At 39.4% G+C, this 25,910-nt stretch overlaps 1 protein-coding gene across 3 annotated transcripts in view; it reads left to right on the top strand.

Annotated features, from left to right (window-relative positions):
- mospd2 (motile sperm domain containing 2) overlaps positions 1-25,910 on the top strand; it is a 104,637-nt gene that overhangs the window by 39,626 nt on the left and 39,101 nt on the right. For all 3 annotated transcript variants that reach the window (XM_059968019.1, XM_059968021.1, XM_059968020.1), the window contains exons 7-9: positions 12,564-12,602; positions 12,687-12,811; positions 23,113-23,289. In XM_059968019.1, coding sequence (XP_059824002.1) covers positions 12,564-12,602; positions 12,687-12,811; positions 23,113-23,289 — 341 coding nt within the window. The remainder of the gene's footprint in view (positions 1-12,563; positions 12,603-12,686; positions 12,812-23,112; positions 23,290-25,910) is intronic.

Here is a 25,910-nt window from a genome sequence, read left to right as displayed (position 1 = left end):
TTAAAATAGTGGAGCAGAGTAAGTTTAAAATCACCGATCTTGAAAACCGATCTCGCAGACAAAATTTGCGTATTATCGGATTTCCCGAAAATGTTGAGTCTGGTGACTTAACTGAATATTTCTCTAACTTATTGTGGGAAATTTTCGGTGAGGACGCTTTGCGGGCTAAACCTACTATCGATCGTGCTCACAGAGTTTCGAGATTTTCGATCTCGAGAGATAAACCACGAGCTGTGATTGTTCGCCTCCATTATCCTCGGGAGAAAGAGCTTTTAATCCGATTAGCTCGTCAGAAAGGTATGATTTCTCACAGAAACATCAAGTTTCGAATTGTTGAGGATTATTCATTTGACGTAATGAAGGCTAGAATCGCTTTTAAACCATTGATGGCAGAGATTCATTCGATTGGACTTAAACAAGCTTTAAGATACCCAGCGAATCTCAGAATTACGTTGAGTGACAACAGTCAGCGTTTCTTTAATACTCCGGAAGAAGCGAAGAAATTCGTCGAAGAATATCGGTCTTCTAGTACAAGTTGAACTATGTGTTATGTTGAAGAATTTTTGGAGAGAAGATGCCATTTCGTTTTGGGCTTTAACTTATGAAACTGTGGTATAGCTTTTTACTTTGGTCTGTAGACCTGGTCTTTTTTTTATTATCATGGTTTATAGAAGCTCTTCTAATCTTACTACAATGTTTTTTTTCTTTCTTAGTTCTTTTCTTCTGAACTGGATATACATGTTAATATTCTGTAATAATGATTTATTTTTTAAGATGTCGTTTCTTCTTCCCGTAAGACTGCTTTCCGTATGCATTTATTTGCTTGTACTTGAAAATGGGACAAATGTTTTGGACCTTTTTTTTATATATATATTGAAGTGATTTTTGAATCCTTTTTTTGATCCTTTTTGATGACCTTTTTTTAATCCTTTTTTGATGACCTTTTTTTAATAGATTGGTGAATTTACACTTATATTCTGTAATATGGTTTTTACAAAATGCCGTTTCTTCTTCCCATAAGTCTCTGTTTTTGAAACGTCATTTTCTTGTATCTGAATATGGAATCTTTTCTTAAAGGCATATTACACTATTTTAAACTTTAATGTTTATCCTTTTTTACTAATGTTTTTTTGCTTTGTTATATTTTTTCATTTTGATTGATATATTCTTTCTTTTTACAACCCTGTATTTATATCTGGGTGTTATATAGTCTTTTTTCTTTCTTTTAATGAAGTTGCCATCTTGAAATGGGGGTAATATTAGTATTAGTTTGTGCGCCTGCCGTTTGGCTTTTTTTCGTGTGGTTGGGGGAGGGGGGTAGGGATCTTTTTTCACGCTTTTGCTTTTTATTTTTTTGCTTTTAGTTTATGGGCCAACTTTAGATTATTAATATTGTTGAAGTGTCATGTTCTCCGGTTGCTCCTGAATTATTTTTCCTTCTTCCTGAATTATGGGTTATGTATTTTTTTAACCTTTTATGATATATACAATTAGTATTGGCATGATGGATAAGTCTATTAATTTTATCTCTTGGAATACTAATGGTTTAAATCATCCGATTAAATTTAAAAAAATATTTAAAGTATTCCATAGACTAAATGCTAATATTATTTTTGTACAGGAGACCCATATTAGGAGGGAGGATAATCAACGCTTTTTTAGGTTCTGGAAGGGTCAACAATTTCACTCGAATTGTACCGCCAAAATTAGGGGTGTGTCTATTTTTATAGACCCCTCAATTTCGTTTACACATCATGAAATTATTTCTGATCCACAGGGCAGATTTTTGTTGATAACTGGCTCACTTTTCAATCGAAAAGTGGCTGTAGTTAATATTTATGCTCCAAACTTTGACTGCCCTGAATTTTTTAAACGGTTATTTACTTCCCTCCCTAATCTAAATGAATATATGCTGATAATGGGTAGAGATTTCAACTGTTGTTTGAATCCTTCGATGGATAGATCTAAACCTATTTGAATTCTTCCGAATAGATCAGCCTTACTTATTAATTCTTTTATGGTTGATTTGGGAATAACTGAAATATGGCAGTTTTTGAACCCTAAAGATAAAGAATTTTCGTTTTTCTCACATGTTTATCACAGTTATTCTAGAATTGATTATTTCCTTATTGATCATCGTTTATTAACAGATGTTACTGATTGTAAATATGACTCTATTGCCATTTCGGATCATGCACCTTTGAAGTTATCTATCAAGATTTCGGACTCTTTCAATAATACTAGATCTTGGAGACTTAACGCTACTTTGTTTCAAGATCCAGAATTTATCACCTTCATAAAACAGCAAATTGATTTGTTTTTTTCAACGAACTATACCAAAGAGATTGACAGAGGAATACTTTGGGACTCTTTTAAGGCTTTTATCCGTGGACAAATTATCTCATACTCTGTCGGTAAAAGAAAACAAAGATATTTAGATATTGCTTTATTAGTGGATAAAATTAAAGAAATTGATAAGATTTATTCCGTGACTCCTACCAAAGAACTTTATAAGAAGAGAGTTGAGCTTCAAATGGAACATAGTTTACTATTATCCTCTTCAATTGAGAATCAATTAATTAAGACTAGGGCTCAATTTTGTATTCATAGTGATCGAACTGGTAAATTGTTAGCTAACCAATTAAAAGCTATTTCGACTAAGCGACAAATTATTAAAATTCGTAAACAAGATGGTAATCTGACTACTGATTATGAAGAAATTAATAATACTTTCCAAGATTTTTATAAATCTTTATATCAGTCAGAATTTGATGGCGATCTATCAATGATGGATAATTTTTTTAACAATTTGAATATTCCTAAACTGACAGATGAAGATCAGAGCTTGTTCGATGCTCCTATTTCTATGGCTGAAATAGGAGAGGCTATCTCATCAATGAATTCAGGGAAAGCTCCTGGTCCTGATGGTTATATTATAGAATTCTTTAAAACTTTTTCTTCTTTACTTTCCCCTTGGTTATGTGAAATTTTTAATGATGCATTTACTAAGAAGAGACTACCCCAGTCTTTTTATGAAGCTACTATCTCTCTAATTCTTAAAAAAGATAAGGATCCTACTCTATGTGCATCTTATCGCCCTATATCGCTATTAAATGTAGACTCTAAGATTCTTACAAAAATTTTAGCTATTAGATTAGAAAAGTTTCTATCACAAATTATTTCAGAAGACCAAACTGGTTTTATTAGGAACCGGTATTCCTTTGTTAATGTTAGAAAATTGATTAATATAATTTACACTTCTTCATCCACAACCCCAGAATGTGTTATTTCATTAGATGCTGAAAAAGCTTTTGATAGAGTTGAATGGACATACTTATTTAATGCCTTGAGAAATTTTAATTTTAGTCCTAATTTTATATCATGGATTAAATTAATTTATTATAAACCTGTTGCTTCTGTTCTTAGAAATAATTACAGATCCCCTTTTTTTCAATTATCTCGTGGTACGAGACAAGGTTGTCCCTTAAGTCCTTTATTATTTAATATTGCATTAGAACCTTTAGCCATTGCTATTCGTGAATCCCCTAATATTTTTGGTATCACCCGTAATGAGAAGTTATACAAGTTATCACTTTATGCTGATGACTTGTTGTTATATATTTCCGATCCTGACAGGTCTATTCCCGCTATTTTATCCTTATTGGCTCAATTTGGTAGTTTTTCTGGTTATAAACTAAACTTGGATAAGAGCAAATTATTCCCTTTAAATGCGCAAACTTTATTGAATGACAGGATATCATTTAAAGTTGTTACTGATAACTATTTATTTAGGTATAAAAATTACTAAGAAATATAAAGATTTATTCAGATTGAATTTTTTACCTATGCTTCATCAGATTCAACAACTTACTACAAGATGGTCTCCTTTATCTTTATCATTAGTTGGCCGGATTAATGCTATTAAAATGATGATTTTACCGAAATTTTTATATTTATTTCAAGCCTTACCAATTTTTATTCCTAAATCTTTTTTTGATAACATTGATTCTAAAATTTCCTCATTTGTGTGGCAAAATAAAAACCCCAGGTTAAGTAAAAGGCAGTTACAAAAATCTAAAAAAGATGGTGGTTTAGCTCTACCTAACTTTAGATTTTACTACTGGGCGAATAATATTCGAAATTTAATATATTGGAAATTAGATTTGGATTCACCATTGTGCCCACAGTGGGTAAATTTAGAATGCAATGATGCACAAGGATATTCTCTATTCTCTGTTCTTGGTTCTTCTCTTCCTGCTGATTTAGTTAAATTCAATAAACAGTTATCCAATCCTATTGTCAAGCACACATTACAAATTTGGTTTCAATTTCGTAAGTTTTTTACTCTGAAAAACTTTATTCTAGATAGCCCTATCTTACTTAACTTCTTTTTTAAACCTTCTGACAGATCAAGCTTTTAGCATATGGAAAAGGAAAGGTATAAAATGTTTTCGAGATCTTTTTTTTGAAGGTAGTTTGATGTCTTTCGACCAACTTTCCAACAAATTTAAGTTACCTAAATCTAATTTTTTTAGATAATTACAAATCAGAATTTTTTTACATAAAGTTCTACCATCCTTCCCCAATTCAACTTTGATAGACTTTTCAGATATGATTTTTACCTTGAATCCTTGTCAGAAGGGATTAGTGGCTCTTATTTATAATATGATTATGAAAATACAACCAGAAATATCAGGTAGAATTAAACAAGAATGGGAAAAAGAACTTCAATACAATATATCAACAGAAAAATGGGAAAAAATTTTACAAGTGGTTAATTCTTCTTCTATATGTGCTAAACATGCTTTAATACAATTTAAGGTTGTACATAGAGCCCATATGTCTAAAGATAAACTTGCTCGATTCTATTCTCATATTAACCCTCAATGTAACAGATGTCATTTAGATGTGGCCTCATTGACCCACATGTTTTGGTCATGTCCCACTTTACATGACTATTGGAAGGACATATTTGCTATTATTTCCTCAATTTGGTATATTGATTTACAACCTCATTTTATTACCGCAATTTTTGGTATACCAATTGAGGATGGTAACCGGTTTTCCCCTTCAATTAGATGAATGATCGCCTTTGCAACATTAATGGCCAGAAGGTCTATATTACAAAATTGGAAAGAAGTAAACCCTCCTACCACGTTTCAGTGGTTCTCTCAAACTATTTCTTGTCTGAGCTTAGAAAAAATTAGAAGTACTATTTTCGATTCATCAATTAAATTTGAAGAAACTTGGGGACCATTCATTCGACACTTTCATATGAATTAATTTGATCTCTTCCAGACCTTTTCTCTTTTTATTCTTGTTCTGGTATGGAGTTCTGGAGTTTTTGACACTATCATATATGTGCTGTCTTTACGACAGTTATTTAGTTTATAATATTTTCGCTTAGTAATTCATTCAATAGTATTTTCTAGTTAGAATTAGAAGTGTTTAAAGTATATTCATTGCATGTAAAATATATCGGCATGCGATGACGTCACATCCGGTTTCGCCGCGTCTTGTGGGAAAACACCGGTTTGAAATTAGCGCGAGGGTGGGGGCTTTCCACGAGGCTCACCTGAGCAGAAGTTGTTTGCAGGCATGAGAAATCACAGTGAGAGCAACGCTGTAAGTTAATAGATAATCGATATATTGAACTAAGATGTTAATGCCGATCCTGTTAGAAGTAACGACGGTAGATAATGTTTATGCTTTCGTTAGTTAAAGAGTCGCGGATAGTTTGCATGGAAGTGTATTTAAAGTAGTCAATGGAGCAGGTAAACTCTCCCTGTATACTGCACCTTAGTGTAATGTAGTTATAGTCACCTTTGCAAGTATTTACATTTGAAATGTGATATTAAGGAAGGAACAAATACTGTATCAATCTTGTATTGTTTTATCAACAGTTTTCACCATATGTTAATGTGAAGAGTGAACAGTAAATGGTTAATCTTACTGCGATCTGGTTTTCATTGGCTGTGGTTTATCTCGACGTTAAATTCGGCGTTCGTTACACGCAAAGGAGAACGTTAGAGTGAAAAAGCGGCATTATCAGGTGTTTCAAGTGCTGCAATGTCAGCTCAATCCAGCATCAAGTCGATGGCGCCCAGCGACAAGGGCAGTAGAACGACATCAAGTAAGTCCACACAGGCAAGAGCCAAGGCAGAAGCCGCCAAGGTGCGACTGCATTATGCCAAACAAGAAGCAGTTTTGAAAATGAAACAGGCCACCAGAGAAGTCGAAATCCAGAAAGAAAAGGCCGCCAGAGAAGCCGAAAGGACCGCCAGACAAAGAGAAGAGGCTGCCAGAGAAGCCGTAATCCAGAAAGAAAGGGCTGCCAGAGAAGCCGTAATCCAGAAAGAAGAGGCTGCCAGAGAAGCCGAAATCCAGAAAGAAAGGGTCGCCAGACAAAGAGAAGAGGCTGCCAGAGAAGCCGTAATCCAGAAAGAAAGGGCCGCCAGAGAAGCCGAAGAGGCTGCCAGACAAAGAGAAGAGGCCGCCAGTGAAGCCGAAACCCAGTTGGAAATGGCAAAAATATCGACAGAGTTGCAAGTGCTGCAGCTAGAAAGAGAAGGAGAAGCTGCCATGGCGGAAGCAGAGTACATAGAAGAAGCTGAAGGGTCGCGTGATCTGACCGAAGCAAGTTCTGCTTTAGAAAGGACCAGACTGGAACGCACGAGCGACTATGTACAATATCAAACAGACTGGCAGGCTTGTCTCCCCTCACCATACCTATTCAATAACTTCCCCAGCTACGAGGAAGAAAATTTACCCTCGCGGCTCCGTGATGAAGTCAAGAATGAAAGAGCTGACAACCGATATTCTTTGACACCAAAGTTACAAAGTTCGATGCGAAGAGACGCGGAGGTTGAATCCAGGATGGCAAATTCCATGAGAAACGTGCGTTCTCAGTCATATAGGCGCCAACGTACTTCTCCAGCCCGCATGCCGCTTACAGCCGATCCCACGCTGCAGTATTTAGCACGACGGGATCTCGTCACTTCAGGACTGTACCAGTTTGACGATAAACCCGAAAATTACCGTGCATGGCACTCCACATTCACCAACGTGATCGACGGGGTCCAGCTCAGTGCAACCCAAAGGTTGGACCTTATGGCGAAATGGCTGGGGAAAGAATCACGCGACCAGGTGAGACGCATGCGTTCAGTGTACATCAACAAACCTGAGCTAGCCTTAAGCGAAGCGTGGGAGAGACTTTGGGAGAGATATGGGGCCCCCGACATTATTGAAGCGGCGCTATATCGACGTCTGGAAAACTTTCCTAAGGTGTCAGCCAAAGATCACTTTAAGTTAAGAGAATTCGGAGATTTACTCATGGAGATCCAAGGCGCCAAAGAAGATGGCTATTCAGCTGGTCTAGTATACCTAGATACTCCATCCGGGATTAGACCAATCGTGGACAAACTTCCATTTGGGCTGCAGGACAAGTGGCTGACTGTTGCCTCAGAGTACAAGGAAGAGCACGGTGGTCGATTTCCTCCCTTTGAGCACCTCACTGAGTTTGTGCGCAAGGAGGCGAAGAGGCGAAACGACCCTAGCCTCGTGGGTCCAGGTAGATCCTCTTCGAATGTTTTCAACATTGATAAACCTGTGTCAGTGCTCAAGACTGAAGCCCTTACAACTAACAACGACCCTGGCGAGTATTGTCCATTGCATAACAAACCTCACCCCCTGAAAGCATGCAGAATGTTTAGGGAAAAACCCCTTGAAGAGAGGACGGCTCTTCTCAAGGAGAACAGAATATGTTTTAGATGCTGTTCCTCAACCTCTCACCTCGCCAGAGAGTGTACGATCGCCGTGAAGTGTCCGGAATGTGATAGCACGGATCACGTCGGGGCCATGCATCCCGGCCTGTCACTGCAAACCGACAGCGCTCCTTCTCCCCCACAACAGGACGGCGGGGAGAGAGAGGCTCACCCCAGGACAACAGTTGTCAGCTCGAACTGTACAGAAGTCTGCGATCAAGCTCAGTCAAGTCGTTCTTGTTCTAAGATCTGCCTCACTAAGGTGTACCCTAAAGGAGCCAAAGACAAGGCCATCAAAGCCTATGTGATTCTGGACGATCAGAGCAATCGTTCACTAGTCAGTCCAGAGTTCTTTAAATTGTTCAACATTGAGAGTGAGCGGTTCCCATACTACCTCAAAACTTGCTCAGGCAACATGGAAACCCAAGGAAGGAAGGCAGAAGGCATCCAGATCGAGTCCCTGGATGGTAAAGTCGTCATCTGTCTCCCTCCGCTCTTAGAGTGCAATGAAATCATGAATAACCGCGCTGGGATCCCGACACCAAGTGCGGTGCTACACCAGCCGCATCTCCACCACATCGCCAAACACATCCCAGAACTGGATCCGAAAGCGGAAATACTCCTGCTATTAGGAAGAGATGTTATCCAGGTACACAAGGTTAGGCAGCAGGTCAATGGACCACTCGACGCCCCCTTCACGCAACGTCTGGATCTGGGCTGGGTGGTGATAGGAGAGGTGTGTCTCGGTGACGTACACAAACCGACGGTCGACACACTCAAGACCAATGTGCAAGAGAGTGGCCGCCATTCGATTTTTCAACCCTGCACAAGTTCCATGTATATCAAGGAAGCACAACAAGGCGTTAACAAGCGCGAGGCAAGCGACGAGTCGCTGGGCCAGTCAGTCTTCGCTCAAACGAAGTATGACAACAAACTTGCACAATCAGCTCAAGATACCATTTCTTTAAAAACCAAAGACACCAAGGTCTTCAGAGATGAAGCAAATAATGGGGTTGCCCCATTGCCTATCAGAGAACCATGCCAGCGCTCACCAGATAACAAAGAGCAGGCAGTCAAACGGTTCACGTCCTTACGGAAAACCCGGAAAAGGAAACCTGAGATGCAGCAACACACCCGATTGGCCCACGAGGTACTGTGCACCCTAATGGCAGAGGTCACAGCCATTATAAACGCACAATCATTCCTACCTGTGTCTTCTGACCCAGAAAACCCCTTTATACTTTCGCCATCAACGCTCCTTACGCAGAAGGCAGGAGCACCTCCTCCACCAGGAGACTTCTCAGACAAGAATTTGTACACAAAGCAATGGAGACAAGTCCAGGCTCTGGCAAATCAGTTCTGGTCCCGCTGGAGACAGAAATATCTACCCTCGTTGCAACAGAGACGAAAGTGGACAGAACCCCGCAGGAATCTTCAAGTTGGAGACTTAGTCCTGCTCAGGGACAAGCAGATCACCCGCCACAGCTGGCCAATGGCCAGAATCACTGCTACATTCCCTAACGAGGATGGACATGTCAGGAAGATCGAATTGAAGACTACCGACCAAGGCGATGTGAAAATTTACCAAAGGCCAGTTACAGAAGTTATTCTACTTCTACCCAATGACTGATTAAGAGACTAAGTTTGTACTCTGCTCATTGTGACCTTACGAAGGTCAAGCGGGGAGTGTGCTGTCTTTACGACAGTTATTTAGTTTATAATATTTTCGCTTAGTAATTCATTCAATAGTATTTTCTAGTTAGAATTAGAAGTGTTTAAAGTATATTCATTGCATGTAAAATATATCGGCATGAGATGACGTCACATCCGGTTTCGCCGCGTCTTGTGGGAAAACACCGGTTTGAAATTAGCGCGAGGGTGGGGGCTTTCCACGAGGCTCACCTGAGCAGAAGTTGTTTGCAGGCATGAGAAATCACAGTGAGAGCAACGCTGTAAGTTAATAGATAATCGATATATTGAACTAAGATGTTAATGCCGATCCTGTTAGAAGTAACGACGGTAGATAATGTTTATGCTTTCGTTAGTTAAAGAGTCGTGGATAGTTTGCATGGAAGTGTATTTAAAGTAGTCAATGGAGCAGGTAAACTCTCCCTGTATACTGCACCTTAGTGTAATGTAGTTATAGTCACCTTTGCAAGTATTTACACTTGAAATGTGATATTAAGGAAGGAACAAATACTGTATCAATCTTGTATTGTTTTATCAACAGTTTTCACCATATGTTAATGTGAAGAGTGAACAGTAAATGGTTAATCTTACTGCGATCTGGTTTTCATTGGCTGTGGTTTATCTCGACGTTAAATTCGGCGTTCGTTACACGCGAAGGAGAACGTTACAATATATATATATATATAAACTGTTATTATTGCCCATGTTAGTTTAGGTTTTTTTTCAATATATATTTTTCTCTTGCATTTTTAATTTTTTTTTCTTTTGATGATTATTCTTGTTTTTTTTCATATATAATTAATATAGGTTACATTGATTAATGTACTTTTTTTTGCTGATATTTTAATAAGATATTGTTATTCTATTACTAATTTAACTAAGTCTAATGTATCCATAACCTATTCAATTTCACAATATGTTTTTTTTATATATGAAATTCAATAAAAAGATTGAAAAAGAAAGAAAAAGCAAATAGTCCTGTGATTAGGCAAGGGTTAAATAGGTGGGTGGCTGGGTAGTACAGCTCATTGGACCAAAGGGGGTCTGTTCTGCACTGTATCTCCAGATAAATAAATAGATTAATGGAAACATCTCTTCAGTGACAACACAAGTGTTCCTCAAGAATGCTTGCTTAGCTGACTGCTCTACGCTTGTGACTGTGTGGTTAAGCACAGCTGAAATGCCATTTATAAATTCATAGGTTGCATCACTGTTAGTGTTAAATGGCAACAGGGGGACAGACAGGAACAAAAGTGATTGGCTGAAAGAATAGTGTAGCAACAACAAGCTTACACCCCTAAGTAAGCAAGACTAAGGAATTGATTGTGGACTTCAGGAAGGGGAAATTGGAAGTAGATGCACCAGCCTTCATTGGGGGGTCAGCAGCTTTATATTCGTGGGTGTCAACATCTCCAACAATGCGTCCTGGACTCAACACTTTGATGCCAGTATCTCAGTTTCTTTAGGAGCTTAAGAAGATTTGGTGTGTTGTTAAAGATGCTTGCAAATTTCTTTTGTATGGTAAAGAGCATACTGACCGGATGTATCCCATCCCTGTAAGGTTTCAGTGCACAGGATTACATGAGGCTGCAGAGGCTATAGACTTGGCAAGCTCCATTGTGGGCACAACCTTCTTCATCATTCAAGAGGTGGTTCCTCAAGTAATCAGCATCCAACATGAAGGGCCCTCACTATTTGGGGCATGTTCTTTCTTTCTACTGTTAGGGAGGAAGTGCAGGGGTTTGCAGACCCCAGTCAGTGATTCAGAACAGCTTGTTCCCCCCCCCCCCCCAACAAATGGTTCATAAACCCAGAGTGCTACCTTTTTTTTTGCAGTATTTATCTGTTTTGTAATTTATGGTAGTTTTGTGTTTCTGCACTGTACAGAATAACAAATCTTGTCTTACAAGACAGATTTATAAATGTTTTATGCTCACTTCCTCAAACTGAAATTTATACTGTTTGGAATTTTGATTGTTTAGAGAGCTATTGGTTTTTTGACTAACACCAGTGTTCATTGAAAGAGAACAAATAAGAGTTTTTTTTAAGTTTTTATTTTAGTTTTTATATGTTTATGTTAAATTTATTCTATGGGTAACTTGATTTTTCTAGCAATCTGCTATTTTACAAAATAGTAAAATAGACATTGATAGTCTTTCCATTTGCTAATTTCACGATGAGAAAAATACCTTTACCTGCTTTTCACTTTTGAATATTGCAATTGAAACTCCTCTTAAATCGCCCTGGTTCAAACTGCAAATCTGAAGAACTTCTAGATGGAGGGCTATGATCTGGGTACAGGTAAATAGGATTAAGCAGAAATTAGGCTGGCATGGAGTAGATGGGCCAAAAGTCTGTTTCTGTTCTGTAGTGCTTTGACTTTAAGAATATTGGAGCACTGGGTCAGTAGCCATGTGGTTAAGATCAATTTCTGGATCCTTGAGAGACTACAATAGGAATTCATAAGGATTGTCACTTTCTGGGTGTATGACAGTAACCTACATGCAGTGCTTCAGCATTCACAAGAATAAAAACAGGACTTTATGCCATCAGTTGTTCATAGAACATGCCGGGATTCAGATTAAGTTTCCTCTTAAAAAGAAAAATGATGAAAAAAAATCAATACTTCTTTACTATCTATTGTACCATAAATCTACTCATCCATTTCCCAAGTAGAACTGATGGGCTGTATCATACTAAGCTTTGTACTACTTGAACGGATGCTGTTCAGTGTTTTTAAAAGCAAGGTTTTATTACTCTTGGCAATAATTTTGATTGTCTTGGATGTCATATCTATTAGGAAGGCCCAAGGTATGAAATATTTTTCTGGTGCAGATCTAATTGTTGTGCATTCTTTGCTACCCGTGTATAATATATATTTAGATGCAATTGATACATGAAAAGTTTCTCATTAATCTGCTTTAGACTAATGTTTTAACAAGCTGGAGCAATGTTTTAACTTTTAACTGAGTTTGCAGTCTTGAATTATGAAGATCTTGCAGTTACTCATTGATTAGATTACCTAAAAGCATTACATTGAGGAATGTTTTAAATTACCGTGTGGTTTCTTGCTTTCAAAATTTTGTAATGTTTGCTTTATTTTTTTTGCAGCCAAAATGGTCATATACGAAATGCCATGGATTATGAATGGTAATCAGTTTATTTAAAATTTAATTATTAACTTTGGATAGATGAATGTTGATCATTGCATAAAGATAATTCTTTTATCTGCAGCTGCCTGGAAGATTGTGAAATCCTGGTTAGGACCAGATGCCTTAAGCATGCTGAAATTTGCCAACAAAACGGAAGTGCAGGAGTACATCAATGTCGAATATCTGCCAACGCACATGGGAGGAACTGTAAGTTGTATCACTGATTACAAATTCCTGCCATTTATGTTGTTGATAAAATAACACTTAACCTGTTTGTTTGATAGTGAGACAATGTTCTCCAAAATTTCCATGTTTAAATGTGGTTTGATTTTATGAATTTAAAAATAATGGAGCTGTTGACTTCACATGAAGTGGATCTGAATTACAAGGATACCATGTTCTTAAGTATGGTGCGTAATTTGAATGTATTCCAGTTGTCATATGGAGTTTAGGCTAGCATTAGTATGACATTCATAACTTTATCCCTATATCCTACATTATATTGGCCTTTTGAATTATTGACTGTCATGCAAATGACGTGAACTTGGGGCCTCTGAACTTTTTTGGACACCACTGTATCTGGCTTTTATTATTCTAAAGATCATGTTCTTTCCTTTAGGTCTGCACATAGATTGACTTGATATGTCAACAGAATTGGAAGTTTCTCTATGGTATCATCTTTACAGTAACAGAGGAAATGTTTGAAGACCCCACTCTGATCCTTAGTGTTTAAATACCATAATCTACCGTTTGGAAAACTACCAAATAGTCTTACTCTGTCCTTGAACAGATGATTTTGCTTTCAATACCATAAGCTTTGTAGCTCCCAGTCTTGTTGGCAATGCAAGTAATATCCATAGATATTCCTGATCTATAATTCTAGTTGCATCTTAATTCATAAAAATGAAACGTTGTGAATGCTGGAAAATAAAAGCAGAAGTTGCTGAAGGTACTTGGTGATCCAGAAAATCTCTATGTTATGGGAAATGTGCCACTTGACTTGTTACCTTTCTACTCATTAATGCAACATGCCAAGGCTTTGAAGAGTGCTGATATATCTGAAGATTTTTGGGGTTGGAAGACAGAATAATGAAGGGTTAATCCTCTGAAGGGATTTAAAATGTGAGGAGTCCTGTAACATCAGGTTGAAGCTTAACCAGTTAACGTAGGCCGTTAATAATGGGCAATAGATGAGAAGGATGACATAAAATGAAAATTTTCATATTTCCTTTTAAAATATCAAAGTTTATGCCAGCTCACAGAACTACCCAATTTCCCACTATTTTTTCTTTAATCTTTTCTCTTCACGTTGCCAATTATCTCTACTTTCTCTCTATTCCCTCCACCCTATTCCGTCACTTTTACAGCAGCCAATTAACCTACTAGCCAGCATGTCTTTGGGATGAGGGAGAAAACTAGATCACAAAGCTGAAGCTTGTGGTACAGAGAGAATATGCAAATTCCACATCAACAGCATACTGGATCAAGATTGGGCCTTCATTGTCAACTGTGAGATAGCCACATCATTAGGTGCGCTATCTTGTCCTGAAGCTGGACATGAACAGATTTTGCAGTGATTTCGGGTGTGCTGTTTAGGACTAGTTAGAATTGGGTAAAGACATAGTTAATATTACCATGGATGCTAGTTTTTAGTAGCAGATTTCAATGGCCTTTGGTGCTGAACGAGGATTGATTTGGGAGTGGGAATAAAAGGCCAGGTGATAACAAGTATGTGGTTAAAATCTCATTGAGGTTGGATTAATAAATTGTGATCAGCTTTTCAGAAAATCACTACAGGGTGAAGAAGATTTTCCTGAGGGAGCCAGCTGTTGTAGTGCATTTAGGTGCCAGTAACACAGACAGAAAGGGGTAAGAGGTCCTGTGCAATGAGTTAATGGAGTTGAAGAAGAGGCTGAAGAACAGGACTTCCGAGGTAGTAATCTCTGGATTACTCCTGCTATTCAGGGCAGGAACAGGATGATAGTACAGATGAATGAGTGGCTGAGGAAGTGGTACAGGGGGCAGGGTTTCAGATTTTTCAATCATTGGGATTTCTTCTGGAGAAGGTATGACATGCACAAAAAGGACACGTTACACCTGAACACAAGGGGGACCAATATCCTTGCGGGCAAGTTTGCTGGAGTTGTTGGGAAGCATTTAAACTCATTTGTCAGAGTGATGAGGACTGGAGTGATAGACTGAGAATGGGGCAGTTGGTATACAACTAGATGCTGTGTGCAGTGAGACTGAAGAAGGTCAAGGGGATGAATGGGCAAAATTGCAGTCAGTGGAATGAGTTAAAGTGTAACGTTGGGACAAAATCGTAAAGGGTGATGAATATAGGTCTGGGGTCCTACTGAATGGTTTAGGCTTGAATCGTCGACTGTACTCTTTTGCCTGACCTACTGAGTTCTTCCAGTATTTTGCTTGGATTTCTAGCATGTGCAGATTTTCTCGTGTTTGTGATAGGACTGAAGGTGTTACATTTGAATGCAGATAGTGTATGGAATAAGGTAGATGATACGGTAGCACAGTTAGAGATTGGCAGGTATGTGGGCATTACTGAGTTGGGACTGAAAGATCATTGTAGTTGGGAGCTTAACATCCAAGAACACAATTTGTATCAAAACAACAGCCAGGTAGGTGGGGACAGTGGCGTGGCTGTCTTGTTCTTTTTTTAAAAAAAAAGAAAGTAAGTTCTTAAAGTTGACATAGGATGAGAAGATGTAGAATCATGAGTAGAGTTAAGAAACTGCAAGGGTAAAAAGTCCCCAATGAGAGTTACATACAGGCCTCTGAATAGTAGCCAGGATGTAGGCTACAAATTACCATTGGAGATAGAAAAAGCATATAAGGGGAATTTTACAATCATCATGGGGGATTTCAATATGCAGATAGATTTTTTAAAAAATCAGGTTGGTGCTGGATCCCAAGAGTGGGAATTTGTAGAATGCCTACAAGATGGCATTTTAGAGCAGAAGAATGGGGTTGAGAAGGATAATAAATCAGCCATGCTGAAATGGCAGAGCAGAATCTATAGGCTTGCTGGCCTAATTTTGCTTCTGTCTTGTGGCCTTGTGGAATGGAGTTGGTGCTGTGGCCATGGAATAGTTTTGGTCTTCGTGCTGAACAGAAACTAATTTAGCTGAAGAAAGTTATGGATACCTGACAATTCGGGTAAATTAGAATGTAAAATTAAGTGGTGGTTAATGATGTCAAGGGTTAGAATAGAGATGGAAGAAACTGAAGGTATGAAGGATGGATCTTTTGAGGGCACCTGGAGCAGCAATGAATGCCTAATGCACAGACAGTATGGGGAATTGAGTGATTTGCAGATTTGTGGTTTCAAGTACATGAAAGAAGTTTAGTGCATTTGAATGGAAAGACTAGAGAAATGTGCATGTTAAAGGCAAGTATATAATATGCTGCTTAAGAGGGTTTAATTTGGGGTGTGGAGAGAAACAAATTATCATCTTTTGAAGTTCTGTTGTTTTTAAGCTAATTTCTGGTTTCTAATACTGAGGCGCTGTTTTCTTCCACTGTGTACGGCAACAATAATTTGGTAAATTAAATCGGTAACCTTTTTTTCATTGTCACATATACTGAGGTACAGTGTAAAACTTGTCTTGCATAGAGTCTATGCAGATCATTTCGGCAGTGCATTGAGGTTGTAGAAGGTAAAACGATAACAAAAGGGGAGCTTTCATGGCCATGGCATCTGCGTAGTTAGACCAGGTTGTTTAGAGGTCTCTTGGTAACCTGGTTGCATGCCCCGCAGGAATTTGAATGGGAGTTTGGATATGCCCCTTTGTAACTCAGACTTTTCTGAACTGTTCCTGGTCCATTCCTTAACATTATAGTTCTTTCCAAAGGGTTAAAATATACCTCATCGATACCAGATTCTGTTCCACCATAATTCTAAAGTAAGTTATTTGAATACTTTTTTTCCTCAATACAGTCAACTGTGTCTAACAGAAGTTCAGTAACTCAAAGTAAAATTGTGTTTAAAAGTTGTAATAAGTTAGTGCTATTTCACTTTACACCATTATGTATCTCTGCACTTGAGCATTTGGTGCCAGTGTCTAATTTACAAATCTGGGTTTTAGCAAAGAACTGGGAGTAATTAGCATAAGGGTTATTTTCAGAAACTCTGCTGAAGGAAATTTCTACAATTTTCCAATTTGATTCACAAATGGTAAAACCTGCATGTATGATGCTGCATTATCTTGTGCTGCTTATATTTAAGCATGTCAGATTGGTTCCCAGTTTTGAACTGTGAAACTTAATAGCTGTAGGCTAAATTTGGTATTTCCCTTGAAGCTTTTTACAATATAAAAATTTATGATCATTGTAGCTGGACCTGGGGTAACAAGCTGTCAATGAAATCTTTGAACCATGGGCCTGAGTAAATGCAGTATGAAAGGAAAATGAAAATTGCTTGAATTAAAATAGAGTTTCTTAGTTATTGATTTGGCAGGCGTTATGGGTGCCATTGGCCTACTTAGTAGAAATTTGATGTCATTTGATGAGAAGCTTGTTCATGGAGTGCACTTCCTTTCCTACACCAATTGTGAGCTAGTTTCTTTTTCAGTGAGCAAATCTAAATTGAAATTTTCAGAAGGGGTCAAAGGCTGTTTTTGTTTTCTCTGATTTAGGCTGCACTAAGGTTCATTGAAATTTTAGTACTGGCTGACTGTGTTACTGTGCTTATTTTTGTCAGCTGTATCCATGAGAACAATGGATACATTTCCAGTGAGAGTTTTCCAACTAATTTCAGAAATTTCAACAGTAGCACCTAATCTTTTGACATAGTAAATGACATTCAGCGCTCTTGATGTGCCTGCCTCTACATTGGCGAGACCTGTCATAAATTGGGGACAGTTTTGTCGAGCACCTCTGCTCCATACGCCAAAAATTGAACTTCCCGGTGGCCAAACATTTTAATTCCAATTTCCATTGCTGTTCCGATATATGCCAAGTTGGGGTCACCCTCATTTTTACCTGCCTATCACTTCCCCAGGATCTCCTACCCCCCCCCCCCCACTCACAATTCCTATCAGATTCCTTCTTCTCGAGCCATTTATTTTTCCCACTCACCTGGTTTCACCTATCCCCTTCCTGCAAGCCTCCTTCCCCTCCCCCCACCTTTTTATTCTGGCGTCTACCTACCCCCATTTTTTCTAGTCTGGAAGAAGGGTCTCAGCCCAAAATGTTGGCTGTTCATTCATTTCCATAGCTGCTACTATGATAGTAGTTATCGATCATAGTTCCTCTGATAATTTCAATGTGTTACTTTCAATTCCCACCTTCTGCAGACTTGCTTCTGTTTATAAAGTAGAGTTTTACTTGCAATTAGAAGTATGGCAATTGTATTGTGCACTCCATCAAAGACAAATCTAGAAAACAATTTTAAGATTATCTTGCTTTTGTAAATACTGCAATAAAAGTGATCAAAAGGCTGTGACATTTTTGAACATAGTCAAAAATGTAGAACTCAGTAGTAAAAGTAATTGAGGCAATTAACTATCAATTGGTTTGAGGATAATGTCTGAGTTGGTCTTTCCGCCAAGTGTAAATTCAGACGGTGGGGTGAGTAAAATGGTTGGGCAAATTTGCAGTCAATGTTGTGCTGGCAGTTAGCAACCAATTTGGGGAGGGGGAGTGTTGTAAGAAGTCAAATAGTTCATTTGGAACAATTTTGTAGATGTGGGGAGTGGGGGGGGGGGGGGGAGGTCTGGGATGATGATCCCTGCAGGAAGGGGTATGGTTAAAGCAGCAGAAAAAAGGCTCTCAGTGTCATGTTGCGTTTCTAATTCATGAAGATAGTATGTAGGGAGATGAAGTCCCCTGTTGTTGTCTGATCTTTCTGAATCAGTGACAATCAGAAAGGAAGGTGAAGATCTGACAGGGGTTTGGGCTTGGAGGAAGTTAAAGATCTTTTGAAGTTTGCAGTCTTCTAAGTATCAAAAGGGGGAAATAATGTTTTTTTTGTTTGTTTTTCAAGCACTAAACACAGCGCAGAATAAAGTGAACCTGCAGACCAAGACCTTTCTACCATCTGTGAGGTAGAAGTCAGAAATGTGATGGAACATACTCCACCTACCTGTATAAATGCAAACTCTCAAAAAGCTCAGAAGTGTCAGACAAAGCACCCTGTTTAATTGAAGTAAAGAATCAGCCTGCGTATTCATCCCTTCCATTACCAGCTGTAGTATCTACTACTTTTATATAAAAAATACTCTACTGTAACTTGTACAGGTTAACTGACAGCACCTGCCAAACTATGTCCTCTACAGCAGACGAATGGGACTACCTTCTCCTACGGGTTTCTCTATGACTCCACCTGCCATGTCATATGCAATTCTGTTTTAGAAATGTCATTGGTCCTTCGATACTTGGTCTGCATCCTAGAATTTTTTTTTAAGATAGTTTTTCCTCATTCATCTTCATTATGTGCCGTGTCATATGACATAGGTGATCATTGTCCATGGCCATGATTGTTCTTTGCAAATTTTTCTGCAGAAGTGATCTGGGCAGTGTCTTTACAAGACAGGTGGCCCCAAACATTATTAATACTCTTCAGAGATTGTATACTTGGCATCAGTGGTCACATTACCAGGACTGCTCATACTATCCACCACCTGCTCCCATATCTTCACGTGGCACTGATCAGGGGTGGGGGGTGGTGCTAAGCAGGTGCTACACCTTGCCCAAGGGTGATCTGCAGGCTAGCAAAGAAAAGGAGCTCCTTACACCCCTTCTCTAAATCGCACTAACATGCTTACTTAAAAATGAGATCAGAGCAGTACATAGTACTCTAGATGTACTCTCGCTCTGATCCTGTATAACTGAAGTATAATCTCCATTCATTTGTTTTAAGTTCCCGTTGTAACAAGCGGAAGTATTCGGATGGCTTCCCTAATTTCATTTTGGCATTCTATGAATGATGCATTCAGCCGCCTCTGTAGACATGAGATGGTGAATGCTGGAATATGGAGGAACAAAACAAACCACTAGTGGAACTCAGCAGGTTAAGTAGCATCTGAGAAGGGAAAAGGAATTGTCAATATTTTGGATCAAAAACCTGCATGGGAACTGAGTGGAGAGGGAAGGTAGTCGGTATAATGTGGAGAAAGGGAGGAGTGAGGTGGGACTAGAAAGTGATAGGTGAAGCAAGCAAGGGTGAAAAATGATAGATTCTGCTTGCCGCTGTTTTTGAATAAAGGTGTTTCTCCAATGTTACTTGTATCCCCTGTGTAAAGACAAATGTAATGTACCCATTGAATTCATTTGCCATCTTCTGGTTTTCCTGCAAGTGGATTCCCACCAATCCCTGTAAGGAGTTTGCACATTCTGTGATTGTGTGGATTCCAACAATGTGCAGTTTGGTTTAGTGAATTGTTGGTGTGCTATGTTGGTGCCAGAAATATAGCATCACTTGCGAGCTACCTAGCACAATCCTCGATGATTCGATTTGACACCGATTGTGCATTTCACTATGTTTCAACAAATAGGTGATAAATAAAATGCTAACCTTAGAATCTTTCATCCAATGTGGATAGGAATGCATTGAAAAATGTTGGTGTTCAAAGGAGTACACAATTATACACAATTCATACTGATACAACTGTGTAGAGATGAGATGTGCCCTTGAATTATCTCGAATTATTCCACACTTGGAAGATTGTGTGCAGGTTTGCTCTCCCATCCCAGTAGGATAGACTTAAGATAAAGGAAGTGGAATGAATGTTTACTAGATTGATTTCTGGGACCTCAGCTTCATCATAGAAATTTGACAGACTGGTCTTGTACTCTTAAAGTATTTAGAAGAATTAGATGTGATGTCACTGTAATGCAGTTTTAATACACAGCAGGTGCAGGATGCTGCTTTTCCTGACTGGGGTGTCCAAAACCAGAGGTTACAATCTCAGAATAAAAGGCCAGCAATTTGGGACTAGGATATGAAATTTTTAGAGAGGGTGAATGTTTGGGTATCTCTACTTGGAGGGATGTGGAGGCTTAGAGATCATTTCAGTCAGGGATTGATAGCTACTTAAGGAATCAAAGGATATGGAATCAGGAGAGAGATACTGAGACTGGACAGGCATAATGTTCAGACAGGCTTCTTTCTCCGAAGTTGTGTATGGTGATGAAACTAGCAATCTTCTGACTTGCAGGAAGAAATGATTACTAGCTAAAATTGACATGTATGGCACAGTTCTCCATGATAGTAACCCGAATTGATTCATACTTGTATCATTTGTTAGCAAGACCTTTCTAGATGGAAATTTTATATTCCTTAGTTCCTAGTTAAGATCATAATTGTACCCATTGACTTAGGAAAGTGGAATGAGTAATTAACTATTTAATTATCTTTTTACCTGCAGTAGTTATTCATGCTGGCAGTACATTTAATACTGCTACAGTGGAGATGTGGCCTCAGTTTCCCTTTTCCCAGAAGGTTGTACACCACCAAAATGCAATTGTGCAAATCGCCATGTGGAAAATGCATGGTCATGCAGTTTGGTGGTAGAAATAAATGTGCGGACTATTTTCTAAACGGAGAAAATCCAGGAATCTGAGATGCAGAGGAACTTAGAAGTCCTTGTGCAGAACACCCTGAAGATTAACTTGCTGGTTGAGTTGGTGGTGAGGAAGGCAACTGCCATGTCAGCATTCATTTCAAGGGTCTAGAATACAAGAGCAAGGATGTGATGCTGAGGCTTTATAAGGCATGGATGAGGCCTCACCGTGAGTGTTGTGAGCAGTTTTGAGCCCCTCATCTTAGAACAGATGTGCTGGCAGTGGAGAGGGTCCAGAGGAGGTTCACAAGGATGATTCCAAGAATGAAAGGGTTAACACATGAGGAACGTTTGATGGCTCTGGGTCTGTACTCGCTGGAATTCAGAACGATGAGGGGAATCTCATTGAAACCTGTCAAATGTTGAAAGGCCTAGACAGAGTAGATGTGGAAAGGATGTTTCCCATGGTGGGACAGTCTAGGACACGAGGGCACTGTTGCAGGATAGAGGGGCACCGTTTCAAAACAGAGATGCAGGTAAGTTTCTTTAGCCAAAAGGTGGTGAATTTGTGGAATTTGTTGCCACATGCAGCTGTGGAGGCCAGGTCATTGTGTATTTAAGGCAGAGATTGGTAAGTTCTTGATTGGACATGGCATCAAAGGTTATGGGGAGAAGGCTGAGAACTGGGGTTGACAAGGGGATAGAAAAAATAGCCATGATTGAATGTTGGAGTAGAATTGATGGGCCAGTTGGCCTAATTCTGCTCCCGTGTCTTATGGTAATGAAATTAAATAATTGCTTCAATTGAAAAAACTGCAAAATGTTTTTAATTTTTTAACAAGGTTGTATATATTGCCCCTCTTGAATTAGGTGACTCATGGACTCCTCACACTTCAAAGTGATTGTTACATTTTTCTTTTGTAAGTTAGTTTGGCAAAACTGAAAGAAAAAGTGCAAGACATTAAATTCCAACAATATTTACAACCTTAATATCTCTTAGATGAAGCATATAATTTTTTAAGTGCATCTGAAAAGATGTATATTTCCAGGATTTTCTGCTTTTACTTCAGAATTATTTCAGGTATAACAATTTCAGTTTGTTTAACTGATCTTTTTTCCTTTCAGATGGTAAGAGGCTATATGTTTTCCAGCACCTTAAGAGTTTTGTATGCATTCCCCTTCAACCTACCTTGGCCAGATGTAGAGTGCTTATGGTCCTGGCGTATGATCCTGTTCCTATGCTGCTGCTTCCAGTTCCTGCCAATATTTTTGGATGTTCCATCTGTTATTAGTCTGTAAAACTTGTTAGTTAACTTTTCTTGCCAAAACTACCACGGCTAATACGAAATGAAGGACAGATCAGGAAATCTTTTTGAGGAACATAAACTCTGAGACTTTTGTATCTAACTGATAAATGAATTTATTTACAATCCACATATATTTTAACCTGCAGTGTTTATTGAAACACAACAGCATTTTCCGAAGCTTTGCTTCTCTGTTGCAAAATGTATTGATACTTTAAATGGGCTTATGGAGAAAACACTTCATTTTGAGTGTTTAATTAACAGGAAGGTGCTTTCTTTTTCCAAAAAAAAACACCTTTCAACAGACTGTTCAGTAATATGAGTGATGCTGCTTGCCTTATATCTCCAGTGACCCAGGTTTGATTCTGACCTCTAGTTCTTTCTATGTGGCATATCTTTGTGTCCATATGAGTTTTCACCAGGTGCTCTGTAGGTTTTAAAATTTTTTGGGTAATTAAATTGCCCACGTTTAGTCGGGCAGCAGATGAATTTCAGATGGACGACTTGGATGTAGATTACAGGGAAGTAAGTGAGGAATGGAAATATAGAATTGCTCAGAGTTGGGAATCAGGGAATGGGCTAAATGGCCTTCTGAAAAAATGTGATGTCTAAATGTGGAGGCTAGATACATTTTGATAGTTTTCATCTAAATTTTGATCTGATATAATCATTCCCCTTTTAGGATCCTTTTAAATACAGCTACCCACCATTGCCGGATGATGATTTTCAAACACCCATATGCGAAAATGGTCCAATCCCTGGTGAAGATGAAGTGGATGTTAAAGAAAAAGGAGATGGAGATTGCAAAGATACTGTTGATACCAACCACAGTGAAGAATCTTTGCAGAAAACTAAAAAGGTAGCATTTTATATTTGCTTGAATTGTCTCCCTAAATGATCATTTAAAATCTCCAGTGATCACTTGAGTTTTCAGGACTTAACTAAGTACCACCAGGCCACTGTCTCCTATACCATCACCAACCTTATCAGCTCTGGGGATCTCCCATCCACTGCCACCAACCTCATTGTTCCTACAACCCGCACTTCCCGTTTCTACCTCCTACCCAAGATCCACAGACCTGCCTGTCCAGGTAGACCCATTGTCTCAGCTTGCTCCTGCCCCACCAAACTCATTTTTGCATACTTTGTCACTGTTTTATCCCCCCTTGTTTAATCTCTTCCCACCTATGTTCGTGACACTTCTCACACTTTGAATTTTTTCAATGGTTTTAAGTTCCCTGGCCCCCAGCGCTTTATTTTCATCATGGACGTCCAGTCCCTATATACCTCAGTCCCCCACCAGGAAGGTCTCAAAGCTCTTCACTTCTTTTTGGATTCCAGACCTAACCAATTCCCCTCTACCACCACTCTCCTCTGTCTAGCGGAATTAGTTCTTACTCTCAATAATTTCTGCTTTGGCTCCTCCCACTTCCTCCAAACCAAAGGTGTATCCATGGGCACCCGCATGGCTCCTAGTTATGCCTGCTTTTTTGTTGGCTTTGCGGAACAGTCCATGTTCCAAGCCTATATGGGTACCCGTCCCCCTCTTTTCCTTTGCTACATCGACGACTGTATTGGTGCTGCCTCCTGCACGCATGCTGAGCTCATTGACTTCATTAACTTTGCTTCCAAATTTCACCCTGCCCTCAAATTTACCTGGTCCATTTCTGACACCTCCCTCCTCTTTCTTGTTCTTTCCGTCTCCATCTCTGGAGATGGCTTACCTACTGATATCTACTATAAGCCTACAGACTCTCACAGCTACCTGGACTATTCCTCTTCCCACCCTGTCTCTTGCAAAAATGCTATCCCCTTCTCACAATTCCTCCGTCTCTGCCGCATCTGCTCTCAGGATGAGGCTTTTCATTCCAGGACGAAGGAGATGTCTTCCTTTTTTTAAACAAAGGGGGTTCCCTTCTTCCACCATCAACTCTGCTCTCAAATGCATCTCTCCCATTTCCCGCACATCTGCCCTCACCCCATCCGCCCGCCACCCCACTCGGTTCCCCTTGTCCTCACCTACCACCCCACCAGCCTCCAGTTCCCATGTATAATTCTCCGTAACTTCTGCCACCTCCAACGGGATCCCACCACCAAGCACCTCTTTCCCTCCCCCCCCACTTCTGACTTCTGCTTTCCACAGGGATCGCTCCCTATGTGACTCCCTTGTCCACTCGTTCCCCCCCCATCCCTTCCCACCGATCTCCCTCCTGGCACTTATCCTTGTAAACGGAACAAGTGCTACACCTGCCCTTACACTTCCTCCCTCACCACCATTCAGGGCCCCAGGCAGTCCTTCCAGATGAGGCGACACTTCACCGGTGAGTCAGCTGGTGTGGTATACTACGTCCGGTGCTCCTGGTGTGGCCTTTTATATGTTGGTGAGACCCGATGCAGGCTGGGAGACCTTTTCGCTGAACACCAACGCTCTGTCCACCAGAGAAAGTAGAATCTCCCAGTGGCCATACACATTAATTCCACGTCCCATTCCCATTCTGATATGTCTATCCATGGCCTCCTCTACTGTCAAGGTGAAGCCACACTCAGGTTGGAGGAACAACACCTTATATACCGGCTGGGTAGCCTGCAACCTGATGGCATGAACATTGACTTCTCTAACTTCTGTTAATGCCCCTCCTCCCCTTCTTACCCCATCCCTGACATATTTAGTTGTTTGTTTTTTTTTCTCTCTCTCTGCCCATTACGAGGCCTGTTCTCCATCTCCCTCTGGTGCTCCCCTCTCCCTCTTTCTCTTTAGGCCTCCAGTTCCATGATCATTTCCCTTCTCCAGCTCTATATCACTTTTGCCAATCACCTTTCCAGCTCTTAGCTTCATCCCACCCCCTCCAGTCTTCTCCTGTCATTTCACATTTCGCCCTCCCCCTCCTACTTTCAAATCTTAGTATCTTTCCTTTCAGTTAGTCCTGATGAAGGGTCTCGGCCTGAAACATCGACAGTGCTTCTCCCTATAGATGCTGCCTGGCCTGCTGTGTTCCACCAGCATTTTGTGTATGTTGTTTGAATTTCCAGCATCTGCAGATTTCCCTGTGTTTGATATTTTAATGTCTTTAGTTATACTCAAGGGCTTTGGAAATTCAGAAAAAGATTGAAGTCTAATCCCCTTTTTTTTTTGAAAAGATAAGGTGTGGTTAAGCAGTAGTAACCATGAAAAAGTCTGAGGCAGATAAAAATAATTAAACATGAACATAAGAAAGTCTGTAGATGCTGGAAATCCAGAGCAACACAAAACGCTGGAGGAACCCAGTAAGTCATGCAGCGTCTATGGAAATGAATAAACAGTTGATATTTTGGGCTGAGACCCTTCATCAGGACATGTGAGGACAAATAAGCAAATTGAGCAAGTTACCAAAGCAACAAAAGGAAACAAAAAATATTGAGATGAAATGAACAATGTGAAGAACTTTTTGGTGACTCAAAATAAAACCAAATAATGCCTAAGAGGATTGTAGTGCTATTAAA

This window comes from Hypanus sabinus, chromosome 4 (assembly GCF_030144855.1).
Source record: "Hypanus sabinus isolate sHypSab1 chromosome 4, sHypSab1.hap1, whole genome shotgun sequence".
Classification (NCBI taxonomy): domain Eukaryota; kingdom Metazoa; phylum Chordata; class Chondrichthyes; order Myliobatiformes; family Dasyatidae; genus Hypanus; species Hypanus sabinus.
This window is presented reverse-complemented; position numbering and strand designations above follow the sequence as displayed.